Below are 13,696 nucleotides of genomic sequence, written 5' to 3'. Positions count from 1 at the left end.
ACCGACGCAGTCTGAGGGACCTCTGCCACTTACAAGGGCCACTGACTCCACCTGAGGACCAAAGTCTTCAGGAGGCACGTGGAAAAACAACTAGAATAATATTTATCTCATCAGTGATGCAGGGGGCTAATGTCAGGTGGGGGCCTGGTACGGCAAAGGCTTCCCCCGGCGGCTGGTTAGAGCCACAGTCTCTGTCCGCACAGGGTTCCTGGCTGTGTCACATCGCCGTGAGGCACTGCTTGCTAAAGGGCACTAGGAACCGGAGGTGGTGAATGTCGTCGCCTCTAGCAGATGTCTCATTCTTCATTCATGGCCATGCTACCAAACCAGCTCTGCTGACCTTTCTCAACCCACATTGTAAAATCAAAAAAAAAAGAAGGAAAACCAGGAATTGCAGCACTTGCTAATCGGACATCAAGCTTTTATTTTACGTGGAAGAAGTCAGCCTCTGTCCTGCTTTAACGGACATGAGCTTCTGTGCGGATCCTGTTGCTTGTTCTGAGGCAGAAAGAAGGGTTTGTGATAGTCCCATATGGTCAGACATCAAGATCCTTAGTCTTCTCTTGTCCCGTGGTCCTGTCTGCACGCATCCTGCTGAAGTCAGCCTGAGGAGATTGCGCCTGTTGAAATGTGCGCCCACAGATGGAGTGAGACAGACTGAATTCACGCCTTTTCATTTTTCAGAAGCAGAGGGGGGAACTAACTAGCCAGCCTGGGCTCTCCGATGGTCACCACTCTCTCTCTTGTCCCTTTTTCCCCTGGAAAGGTGGATCTCCACTTCCTGACTGTGCTCACAGCCATTGCCACACAGGGTGCCATCTCCAGAGAAACCCAGAATGGCTACTACGTGCGTACCTACAAGCTGGAGGTCAGCACCAATGGGGAGGACTGGATGATGTACCGACATGGGAAAAACCACAAGGTAAAAGGCTTTTTTGTCTCTTTTGCATGCACCTTGGTGAGTCTTGCAGCTGATGGGAGGGAATAGAACAAAGGGATTTTTACAGGCCTGGAGGGTTTAATCTGTGAGAGACCCTTTTTCTGATGAGGGTTAAAAGACTAATGATGCTCTGAGCAGAAATAGTCCTTTCTCCTTTGCACAGCAATGAGGAAAAACTATTCCTTGGAAAACCTGGCCGCTGTTGCGTCTTTCGTGGTGGTGAGAGTATGTTATTTGACTGCAAATGGAGGGGAAAATGCTTTCACAGCCTGTGTTTTGCCATACAAGATTCATTGAACTTTTATGGCCATAGCCCTGTCTGCATGCTGGGTTAACAATCACAAAACCACATGAAACTGTACTTTAGGAATTATTGAGGCCTGGAAATGAAAGGGCACATATCCTAAGAGGGCATCGCACCATCCCAGAGAACAAAATGAACAATAAATAATAAGGAGCAATTCAAGCTGCCAGAGACGTGGTATCCGCACTAGCAGGCGCAGTCAGCAAGGATGCACTGAGCCCTGGGAGCTGCTGCATGTTCTTGATGTGTTTCTGGCAGGCACACAGAGATGGGGAGAAGGGTAAATATGGACCTTCAGCCCTTCCAAGCCTTGTGGGTGCTGCTGCATGGCCAGGCGAGGCAAGCTGGAGGTGGTCTGCATGGGAGCTTTGGCAAATGGGGAGGGGTGTTAAGGCAGCTCCGGCGCCAGGCTGGTTCTGCTCTGTCACTTGTCTTGGTAGTGTGGTTGTCCCCCGGCTAAGGGCACCTCAGGAAAGCCCTTCCCTACTCGCCTGTGGTGCCAGGTCCTCCCTGTTGATGTGCCATAATCCATCTGCGTGAACTCTGTGGCTGGGGTCCCCCACACCTCCCCCCACATGCACGTCCCAGCAATTTGTGCTTGCTCAGCGCTTCTGTTAAATTAGCTGTCCCCTCCCTTTGCTGGCACAGTGGCTGCTGGCATGAAATGCAGGAGTCTGCCTTGTCCAGGATTCATCCAGACATTTCCTTCCCTTCCGGGCCGTGTGATTTCCCCTTCCTCACAAGTGCATCTCACGATTCAAATTCACACTGCTTCCCAGAATGAGTTCTCTCTGTGCAGATGCCCCTAGCAGGGTCTCATACCTCCAATATTTGCAGTATTTAAGCTCCTCGTGTGCCAGTGAGGTTGTGTTGGTCCTATTTTAGAGGTGAGGAAATGGAGGCAAAGAGCAGCCTATAGGAGAGTCAGGGCTCCTCCAGACCTCAGACAGGCTGGCTTTGGGGCCACAGCTCATGGCAGAGTTCACCTATAACCCTAACACGGTGGCCGTCCACCAATGCAGGGGCTCTGTGCTCTCTCAGGACCCGCTGGCCACGGCAGACCTTTCCATGAACCAGGGCTGCCTCTCCTCACCCCAGGCAGCCTGTGGAAATTACAAGTTTGAGGTCTCACTGGGACCGTTTCTGCAAGCTGAGGGAGATGGGAGATTGGCGGCACACCAGGCAGAGAGATGGGCTAAATGCACAGTTTAGCGTTTCAAATAACTGCTGGCAATAACTTTACCTTTGGAATATAACTGGGGTGGGAATCTGGTCTGCAGGATGGTTTTAGTTGCAGGGGTGAGTAGGTGTCCCATCCTCATAGTCCTGGGTGTTGGACACTGGGTCCTCAGCTGGGGTAGAACTGGATGGCACAACTGGTTTCAGTGCAGCTGGGCAAATTTACATCACTCCAGCAAGCGCCTAAAGCCTGGCCAGTGTCAACCCAAAACAGTCCCACAGCCATGTGAATTGCCACCATTTCAGGATTTGGTCCTTGATCCTGTCAGCTTCTTTCTGCTGTTTTCTCTCTTCATAAAAAAAGAGGAAAAAACAAACCTCTCCTTTTTTTACTCCTTTATTCCAGTCTCACCTCATTCCCGTGTTCTGGCCTTGATTTAGCAGACACCTCCCAAGGCTGGAGGACAAGGAATTGCTTTTTGGTGGCTCGCCTACCCCTTGCATCCAGGTTCTGCTTTCCCTCCCCTCCAGACGACTGGCCCCTCACTCATGGGCCTGATGCTGGGGGGCTCTGGCCCCCCATTCCCTCTCTGTGTGAATCCCCACCGTTCCCACGTCGGGCAAGCTCCCAGATGTCTGTGTTGAAGGTGCAGATTCCTCCCTGCGTCAGTGCGGTGCTCCGCACGGTTCTGCAACGGTGGAGCAAACCGTGCCAAATAGATTTGTCAAGTCTGCCGCAGCTTGATTTGGTGCCATGAGGAACGGGGAGGAAGGGGAGGGGGTGGACAGACAGAGACTCTCTATTCCTCTATACACATCTAGATATATATATATATACATATATATATATACACACATACATATATATATATATATATGCACATGCATACATAGGCATATGGGGTGTATCAAACACTGCTCTGAATTTCTGCCGGCTGTGTGGGCCAAAAGCAAAGCTCTGCCATGTTATAGGCGGGTCAGCTAACATTTACATCTTCATCAGGGAACTATAGTGAGAGAAAACCAGCAAGTGCAGGAGGGCTGGGGAGGGGATGATGGTCTCTGCAGAGGATGGAGAGCTCCAGCCTACTCTCTTTTGGCCCCCACTTCACCTCCCCCTTGTGTTTTGGAGGAGTGTGCAGCCAGGAAGTTTCCCTGCAAAACACGATGGCTCACCTTTGAGTCCCCAGTCTCTGGCACTCAGGGAAATGGGAAAGCAGGATGAAGCAGAGGAAAACAAGGTTAATATGCGCTCGCAGCAGACAGGGCTGGCTGGGCTGTTTCCACGCCAAGTGCTGCTGCGTTTCTGGGGTGGGAAAGCAGCAGTGTGCAGCTGGGTGGAGAGAAGCCCCACACTCACACCTTCCCCTTCCCACCCCACCGCTGCTGGGCTTTTCCCACAAAGCCCAGCCCAGCACACCCCAGAGGTCCCACTGTCTTGGGCATGATGTCCATCCTTGCTCAGAGCCTGGGACCATGGGAAGGAGAGCAGTCGCCACCATGTCTCGCCCCACACTCACCCCTTACTACCCACCAGCACACCCCTGAAATTCTGCTCTGGCTCTTGCCTTCCCTGTTGCATCCCCCTCTGTGTCATCTGGGGTTGGTGGCCCCAGAGGTTATCTTCCAGGAACCAACCATGGTGTGAGCACCGAGATCTTATCTAGCAGTTTGCAAATGTCTTTAGAAAACAACAACTCATTCCTGAACCCAAGGAAGGAAAGAGCACCTGGCAGGATTTGACCTTTTGATTTTGGCCATTTTCTTTGGGCAGATTCAACTATGAGGATTTTATTGGAAAACAAAGTGCTCATTCATTCTGATCCACTTCCTTCTTTGTAGGGTCTTGAGTTCCAGCTCCTGTGTGGTCTGAGCCACTTCATCTTAGTAACTGTCGATCATGGGGATCATCTGCTGTGGTGAGGGACCGGGGGACGGGACGGGTTTCAGGATTCAGGGTAGGCTGGGAATGTGATGGGTGCTCTCAGTGCCTCAGTTGCTCTGTGTGTAAAATGGGAGGATGCACCTGAAATGTTTCCTTTGAGAACCAGTAGAAGTCAATGGATGAGAAATGACAGCAAGGTCCAGCCGATGTGCATTTTCCATTTCCTGCTCATTTTGATGGCTTTGTACTTGTCATCGGCTGATCTTCCTGGGTGGCATTTCAAGTGGAGGCAAGAAGGCAGGTTGAATTGCTGCGAAGAACCAAATATCTCAGCTGTGCATGGAGCTGGGAACGTCAGAAGTGTTTGGTACTGGTGGGGCATATTGAGGATGACTCTTGGGAGACCTTTGTGCCTTCCCTTCGGAGCATTCCTCTGTACTTTCAGTTCTTAATGAGCTCTCCTGTGCTCATTCATCTGGGGAGGTAGAGGTTTCAGCCCTGTGGCTTCTTTATCTGGAGAACTCAGGAAAAGCTTGTGTGATCAGCTGGAAGGCCACAAGTGCTTCGGCACAGAGGCATCATGGTGCAGAAAGTTTGCCCAGAAGCATCCCCAGGTCCCAGCCTGCTTCTGCTGCTTTCACAGGCAAGACAAAGATGTCAGGCTTTGGGGAAGGCAGGCCCGTGCATTCACCCTTCCTGCAGTACCAGGGGAGATTTACAGCCCTGGATTTCCTAGCAAGGCTACAGCTCTGTACTTCTGGGCCTGATATCTCCTTTGCAGGCTAACAGAGTGCCACTCGTGTCCCGGGTGACTCCCGGATCTGAGTGGAGCCTCTCAAAGACACGGTGCTGGCAAGCCCAGCCCTGCACGCTGTGCCTTGCCCAGATGGCTGTGATTCACTGAGTCTTGCCAAGTATCATTTTTCTTTTACCTCCTTGTTCCTGGATTTAATAAATCCAGAGCTATCTACCCTCCACTCAAGCCAGAATCCTCCCACTATCAAACGTGCCCCATTTTATGCCTTCCCTATCTGACAAGGAAAATAATCTCCCCTAATTTTCTCCTTCATGCTTCTCTGTCGAAATCCTGAAGCCCTAATCCTGTTAGCATGCTCTGTTCCAGGGCTCTGTCTCCACGGGAGTAACATAATCCTGCAGTAAATCTAGTGGGTCTAGAGAGACAAACACATATGGATGAAGGCAGGGCTGCTGCCATCCTCGGCCTTCTCCTCTGCCTCCCCCAGCCGCTGTCTTTAGCTCCCCAAGAAGTTGCGTAGTGGCCAAACAGCACAATAAATAAAGTGGGAGAGAGGCTGACTCTCTGACTCACTGCCTCTTTGACTTCACGGTGCTTTTTGTCTCCCTGTCCTTCTCTCTCTTCACTCCAAACTGCCATTGGCACAATTCCCATACTCACTGGAACTAATGCAGCTTCAGAAATTCCCTCATCACCCTGTGGCAGTTCCAGCATGTCAGAAATACAACTTGTAAGTGCTGGTGTGGCGCCTGCATGTGTGTGCACATGGAAAACCTGCCCGGTCCTCCTCTAGCCTAGACATCATCTCCCACCACTTGCTTTCTGCAGCAAATTAATTAAGCGGGTCAGCTCTCATTGATTATCAATTTAATTTTACATGTAGACCTGCCGACTGGACTAAAACGGAAGTAAACATAACGTATATGGGGAGGGGATGGGCAGATTTTTGATGCGGCAGTGGAAATGATTTCCCTTGACTGCTTCTTGGAAGGTGCTTTTAATTTGTTAATGGTTTTCCCATTCGTCTTCTGGCTCTGTCACTCTTCAGCGTGTGTGCGTGCACGTGCGTGTGTGTGCCCTCTGCTGAGTGTGTATCTGCCTCCCTAGATCACAGCCAGATTTTTTTTTTTCTGCTGGTGTAAATTACTGTGACTTCTTATACTTCGATGGCGATATGTTGATTTACACCATTCAAAGACTTGGCTCAAAATATGTGCTGAGTGGGATGGGAAGCAGCTAGGATGGGAGGAATAGCAACGTTCTATTTTGGTAAGGGGGGAAGAAATCTTTGCTTTCTTGGCGCTCCCGATTTCACACATTTTCCTGCTAGTTCTTCCCATGCCGTGAGTGCTAATTTGAGGCAGGATGCAGAGCCTGTTGAAGTCAGTGGGACTCTCCATGGTGTGCTCGGGTTCTGGGGTCGGTGTTTTCAGTGCAGATAAACCACGCGTGTGGGGTCCGACCCTGGTCATGGTGTTGGGACCTGCGGGCTCGCAATGCCTTTCCATTTGGGACAAGGCTGGAAGGCAGGAGGACCCGGCTTCTCCAACAGCACTGAGCACCTGCCCTCTGACAATGGCCCCTCTCTGTCACACTGAACAGACTGCGAAGCAACAACTTGCTCCGATCAGTTGGTGCTTTTCAGAAACAAGGTTCGCTGGAGCAGACCCTGCCAATGCAGCTGATACTGGAGCTGGAAGGTGCCATTTCTGCCCTCCCAGACTGGCAGTCCGGAGCGTCAAGGCCCCGATTCAGGGTTATGTGGCTTATTGGATGTGATCTAGTCTGAGGAAATTACTGGGCCCCAAATGTAAAGTAGAATTGAGGTTGTTCTCCTTGGAAGCAGGTGGTTGGGACTAAGGTCGTGTAAGAGAAGCTTTCAGCAATGCATGTGGTAGTGATAAAGTTTTTGGGCTCGGTCCTGCTTCTGCTTTCTGTCAAGCTTGACTTTGCAGAAGTCAGCAACAAATTATGCTGGTGTAAATTTGGATTCTGTGGTCCCTGATGCTCATATGTGTGAAGCGAGCTAAAAAAGAACAAAACTGGGAATATGTTAAACCAAAAAGAGCAGCAAACCTCATCAGTAACTGTTAAACATGCTGGTCCATATGCAACCTTTGGCTCATGGAGTCTTCAAAGTGCTGATGGTGGGAAGCGTAAAGAGGTTGCCAGGAGAAAACTCCCCTGGGGGTTGTTGCCCCCAAACATCTGCTGGGGCCACCATTGGGAGCCACCCCCTGGGACAGAGGGACCTTTGCGCTGACCTGACGTGCTGCTCCTTGTGCTAAAATTGTCGCACCGGCTCAGATAAACGCTTCCTGTCCTCCGGTGTTGGGTTCAGAGGTAAGGTGTTGTGTGTCAGCTTCTGTGTTGACATAAAGCTGGAGGCTTTGCTGCGGTGTGGAAGTATATCCTTTCAGCCTGTGTGTGTATGTGTGTGTGTTCCCACTGGTTTACAAGATAGATACATACACTTGTGCCTGGAGAGTGCTACACAGCAACCACTCTTCTTATAGCCCTCCTGCTGGAAAAAAGGGTATTTGGTGTCTGCTGAGCGAGGAAAAGGATGGGAAGTAGGGTCAGACAGGATAAAATAGGATATTAAAAACACATAAACCATGCTGTGTTGCTAAACGGTAGCAGCATGATGTATATTCTCCAGATTAGCATTTCTGCTCAAGTTCACACCAACCCCAAATCCCAATTACCAGCTGGATTTGCAGCCGGGGCCGGCTGTGGGGTGGCTGCTCCTCGCCCTGGCAGGAGGGTGGTGCATGGGGCAGCCTGGTACAGCCACTGTGCCCCTCTGCAAACACCCAGTGAGCCCTGAATCCAGGGAGAAGGGCTTTAGCATGTGCCATCTGCAGGCCTGGAGCTGTGAGAGGCTTATAAAATGCTCCTTAACCGCTATTCAAGGCGAGAGGCCAGGATATGGCCTCATCCCTTTTTCTGCCCTGCATCACAGGGATCTGCAGTTGGATTGTTTGACTCTTGCCTCCGACAGGAGATCAGTGCCAGAGATTACACTCTCCTGCTTTGCTCTGAGATAAACTTAGTGGGAACTTCTGTGCTTAGCACGGCATGTGCAGAAGAGCCCAGACAACATCTCAGTGCGGATGTGGCTGCTGGCCGAGATCAGTGGATGCTCTAGCCCTGTCCTGAGAGCCTGCATCCTTGTAGGGGAAAGTGAGCAATGCCTGCATCCTCAGTCTGTGAGCTTTAGGGCTTTATGCTGGGGGCAGAGAAAGGGTTGAAAATTACCCTCCCCTGCTATGGCTCTGCAGCCTGAAACTAAAACACAAGTATCCAGTCCTGGTCCGACCTATTAAAATAATGGGAAGGAGAGGTGGATCTAACCTCCATCTGGTAGTTATTGATTATGGCCATCTGGTAGGGTCACAGCCCTTTCACATCATGTTGGATCATAAACTCCCTGGAAAAGCTGTCTCCGTGGCAGGCTGCGTGTGCGCCAGAGAGACAGGAGCGAGGAGCTGGCAGGGATGGCAGCTCATCGCCCCAGGCAGAGGCAGCATCCTCCCTGGTCATGCTGCTGCTTACACACGGTGTTTCCTGGCCGATCTTGGTGCGAGGATGTGTCAGAATGTCAGCCTGTTTACCTGCAGAGGGGAGGCAAGATGTCACGCAGAGTTTGGGGACATCTGGCCTTTTGCATTGGAGCAGCTCTAGGTTTTGGGGTTAGCTTGGAGCAGCCATGGCTTGGTAGTCTGAGGAGCCTTGGGGTGCTGTGAGAGGCAGCAGGACAGCAAGCTCCTAGGGCTCCTGCCTGATGAGCGAGTCTATCCACCATGCTGTCCTGCCAGCGGTTCAGCCCACCCTGTTCTCCCTGCTGAGATTATTTCTACTGCCGAGCTGGTTATTTCTTTCTGCCTGGAGAGGATGTAACCATATTTGTGCCCCTTCTCCCTTGCAGACATTTCAGGCCAACGAGGATGCCACGGAGGTCGTTCTCAACAAGATCCACAGCCCGGTGCTCACACGCTTCGTGCGCATCCGTCCCCAGAGCTGGCACAACGGCATTGCCCTGAGGCTGGAGCTGTATGGCTGCCGCATCACCGGTGAGGGTCCCCTCCTCTCTGTCCCTCCGACAGCCCCTCCCAGAGTGCTGTCTCCCACATGCCATGGTGACACTGTGAGCAGCATGGAGACACCCATCCCAAGGGATGTGCTTGTGGGGACAGGCACCCAGGTCACAAAGGGGAAGCATCCAGCACTGATGCTGCTTTAGTGCCCAGAGCTCAAACCTGCAGGAAAAACCACGAGTGCTCCCTTCAGCCGCCCCAGCTGTTCATGCTGTTTCCTTCCCTGCAGATTCGCCCTGCTCCAACTTGCTGGGAATGCTTTCCGGCCTCATCCCTGACTCGCAGATCTCGGCCTCTTCCATCCGAGGCTACGACTGGTCTCCCAGCATGGCCCGCCTGGTGAGCAGCCGCTCAGGCTGGTTTCCCCGCGTCCCACAAGCCCAGCCCGGGGAGGAATGGCTGCAAGTGGACCTTGGCGTCCCGAAGAATGTCAAAGGCGTCATTATCCAGGGGGCTCGTGGAGGGGACAGCGTGACCACCACCGAGTCCCGTTCTTTCGTGAAGAAGTTTAAGGTGGCCTACAGCATGAATGGAAAGGACTGGGACTTCATCCAGGACCCCAAAACGATGCAAGCCAAGGTAGGCACTGCCTGGAGCAGCTGCAAAACATTATATGTTTCTGGCTATCTTCAGTCTGCCTGGTGGGGTCTTAGGAAATCAGCTGTCTCCCCTCACAGAGACCTTGGGAGATTGGGTTATCACCATGGAGTCCCAGGTTGCGTCACCTGGCCCTTGCTGCTAAGATGTTCTAGATGGTGTAGGTTCCACCTTGCCCCAGGGATGACGATTGTGGAGCAGGCCAGGGACGTGGCCGTCACCTTATGTTTCTTGCAACTCCTGCAGGTCAGAGCCCACAAGGTGGTGTGTTCAATTATGTTTCACACAAACTAATTACATATCTTAAGGGGACAAGTATTGAGGTTGTGGCTTGCACCTCTTGAAGAGGAAGATGAATCACAACTTCTCTTTGGGGAATTTTCTGTATCTAAAGTCCCTTTTGCCACACTGGTGTGAGCCTGAAATTCCCCGTGTTTTGCTCATATCACTGGATTTCCCCATAATCTTTCTGCTTAACAGCATGGGACTGGCAAGGAGCTTGAGAAATGAATAAATTCCTGGCTACTGCCTGTTCTCTCTCTCTATGCAAAATCATCTGCTTCTGAAAATTCAAGTAAGTTTTAATTTTTCCTGATTTTACAAATGACTCTTAGAAGGTCTGATGCTATCTATAGCCCTCTGTTTATTCCCCACAGACTTGAGTTCGTGCGTGTAAGCTGAAAAGCAGCAGTACTTGGACTGTGAGGAAAACTGAGCGTTTACACTATCCTAGAACATGCAGTAGCTTCTTTATTTGCCAAAGGACAAATCTGATTTTATTTATATGTGTAGTTAGTGGATGTTCCCCAGGCGTGGCTTTGTTCAGAATCTGACCCCTGGATATAAAGCAGAGGCCAGGAGAGATTGTGCAAGTTTCTTAGAAACAGCCTGTCTGGTCCTCTGGAAACTGAGTAAAATCAGTGTATTTTCTGCTCAGCTTGACTCAGTGGCACAGAGTCGAACAGCTAAACTATTTCAAACCACAGCACTGTCCTGCCAGACCTGAATTATCAGGCCTGTTGGAGAGCATGTGGGATGCACACATCCCTTGCCTCCTCTTTCTCTCTGTCTCTGTAGATTTTTGAAGGCAACATCCACTACGACATCCCTGAAGTCCGGAGGTTTGACCCTGTTCCTGCCCAGTATGTCCGAGTGCACCCGGAGAGGTGGTCCCCAGCGGGAATAGGAATGCGACTGGAGGTGCTGGGCTGCGACTGGACAGGTAGGACCCCCTGTGTCTCTGCCCACCTGCTCCATTGGGGCCACATTTGAGCTTTTGAATCCAAATGGATAAAGACAAAAAGTAGGAAGAGAAGCAGAAGTGCAGAAGAGGGGTGCAGTGACCAGTACAGGTATCTTGAGGTGCCGCGATAACATTTTGCTGTAAGAACAACAGTTCCTCTCTCACTGAACGCCATGTGGAAATCCTTTTGCAGCAAAGGTTGGGAAGTTAACCCTGCGGCATCTCTTCAACATCTCTAAGACCAGGGAAGTTTGTTCGCCTTTGCCCACCTGTTTTTCACAAGCGGTATGCCTTGCAGCCACCGTTACTTTTAATACAGAGGTGAAAACTGTCTAACACACTCACTGGGATCAGGGGAGATGTGCTTCTGACCCTCCTAAGGCTCGATGGTGATTGATTGCTCCATAGTTTTATTCCCAAAAGCCAAAAATGCACCCAACAGCTCATTGTGTCTGATGCTAGCTTTTCAGTGCCAGGGGCTAGTTGTCCCTTTTTTTAATCTATTTTATTTTTAATAATCTTCTTAAATCTGAATCTGGCGTCCAGATGTCAGTGATAAAGAGGTAGGACTTCCATTTTATAAACACATCTGTAGAAGGCATTTTCTTGTAAGAATTCCCATCCTAGGAAGCTTAAAAGGCACAGAGCTTTTTTCCACCCTTTTGCGGAGTCTTTACTTCTCTTTCCTCCTATGATGTGCTGTGAGATGCATTACAAACACTTAACAGCAAATCACAGAACACACATACGCACAATTAATAATGATAATTTGTCACCGTTGAAGTCAATGGCAAATCTCACCCTGGACTGGGAATCCATTTGAAATGATCTAAACTTTAAATCAAGATTAGATTTTAGTTTAAATCTTACAACATCTTTGGGATGTCCACAAAGGGAGACAGTCACACAAGACCTCTGACCACGGATGCATCAGCCCCTCCCTTGCACTCCTCCAAATTAGAGAATAAGAGGGGTTTGGCATCCTCAACTGCTTGTGCTATTTTTGGTCCGAATTTTCTTTTACAGCTATGTCCATGTTCGGTTTCAATATCAGCAGCAACAGCCCATGTTTTTTCCAGGTAGGGTGCTTTATGGTCATTTCCCAGTGTGGCTGTCTAATCATTTGCACATTGTAATGTTTAAAACTCAACTGCCAAGTCATAAATATTCGTAGCTTTATTGATCTACAGGCATTCCGCTTTGTAATCAGAGCAGGGCTTGTAATCTTGTGGATTTGCCATGTTATAAAAAGTGTTTATACCCCTGATGCAACCTGGGGAGCAGAGATAGCCCATGGCATTATCTGTGTGCTAAATCCAGGCTGGCTACATGCAGCAGTCCCTGGCAATGCCAAGATACAGCCCTCCTTTGCTGGGAGGACCCTGGCACATTACAGAACCGGCTCTGAAAACCCAGGCAATTACACTTGCTCGTGAACAAGATCAAGAGATGGATTAAAACAAGCTGATTGAAAACATATTCAAGTGAGGGCCTGTGCCATGTGTACCCTGCCTATCTGTGTATATTTCTTAGCAGCAATGAGCATCTTAATTACTGAGTCAAACAGGTAACCTAACAGCAACTGGGCTCACAAACTAGTTGGCTAGTAGCTCAAAAATCGGGAAGCAGGGAGTCAGCAATTGGTTTCTTTCAAAGACCTGCCAGATTTTTTCCTCTGAAGAGTGGAGATTGATGAATGTTCACTTGCAGCTGGTTTTCTCTCCTTTGAAGTTCCAAACATCTGTTTTCAATTACTTAGTGACTTTGCATTTTGATCAGCAGTTACCACCAGTTGCACAGACACTTGCTGGGCCAGGGAGAGAGAAAGCAAGCAAGCAAGACCTCTCTTTTTCACTTTCCATTTCACACATCACGTTGTCCTCCCTGCTATTTTCATTATCTCTTGTAACCATCATGTTGCGGCTCTGCCATGGTAACTGATTTTTCAAGATATATTTCTGCGGCTTGTCCGTGGCGCTGCGACGCTGTTGATTTACATCCGCTCGGCATCTGTGTCCCGTATGCGACTTGGCTTTCAAGGTCCTTCCACATTGTCACATTTCAGCTATAAATCTCAATATACAAGAAAAACAACATAAAAATGTACCAGCTCTAAATAACTTACAGCTTTTGATATGTTGCCTTCACCTGCTGCTTTATTTTTTTCTTTTCTTTCTTTATGACGTTTTTCAGTGCCTGGCTGCTTGCAATTTGCTTCTTGGTTGCGTTTGGACTTTTATGGGGTTGTAACAAATTCAAACTTAAAAATTAAAAGACTTTGAGGTTATTTTGTATTTTATCCTGAAAAAAGACAGGAAAGACACGGGAAAAAAAAAAAATAAAAAACTCTGAGAGTTTATGTGCAACATGTTTAATAACAGGAAAATAAAAGGGCAAAAAGGAGCCTGTGGAAAATATTCAATGTATTTAGCCATTTCCTCCCGCTTCCAGCTTTATTAAATGATATCCTGAAGGGTGCCGACAAAGAAACGCAATCACACATAACAGAGTGAAGCAGCGTCTTTTTCAAAGGGGAGAGAATCAAGCCTGCGGTGCTCCAGTTAGCACACCCGTAAAAGGAGAGGCAGCTGGAACCTAATGTCGTTTACTGCTGATCTTAATATCCTTCCCTTTCTTGCTTAAATTTCCCCTGACACCTGCTTGGAGGTTGTTTCACACAGACCATGTTGG

The 13,696-nt window shown here is 49.5% G+C and overlaps 1 protein-coding gene across 6 annotated transcripts in view; it reads left to right on the top strand.

Moving 5' to 3' along the window:
* Positions 1-13,696, top strand: part of NRP2 (neuropilin 2) — an 82,209-nt gene that overhangs the window by 33,386 nt on the left and 35,127 nt on the right. For all 6 annotated transcript variants that reach the window (XM_065069457.1, XM_065069455.1, XM_065069456.1 and 3 more), the window contains exons 7-10: positions 767-922; positions 8,997-9,141; positions 9,395-9,744; positions 10,840-10,984. In XM_065069457.1, the coding sequence (XP_064925529.1) occupies positions 767-922; positions 8,997-9,141; positions 9,395-9,744; positions 10,840-10,984 (796 nt within the window). The remainder of the gene's footprint in view (positions 1-766; positions 923-8,996; positions 9,142-9,394; positions 9,745-10,839; positions 10,985-13,696) is intronic.

The sequence above is a fragment of the Columba livia genome, chromosome 7, assembly GCF_036013475.1.
Source record: "Columba livia isolate bColLiv1 breed racing homer chromosome 7, bColLiv1.pat.W.v2, whole genome shotgun sequence".
NCBI classification, from domain to species: domain Eukaryota; kingdom Metazoa; phylum Chordata; class Aves; order Columbiformes; family Columbidae; genus Columba; species Columba livia.
Note: the sequence above shows the minus strand (reverse complement) of the source record. Positions and strands in the feature narration are given on the sequence as shown.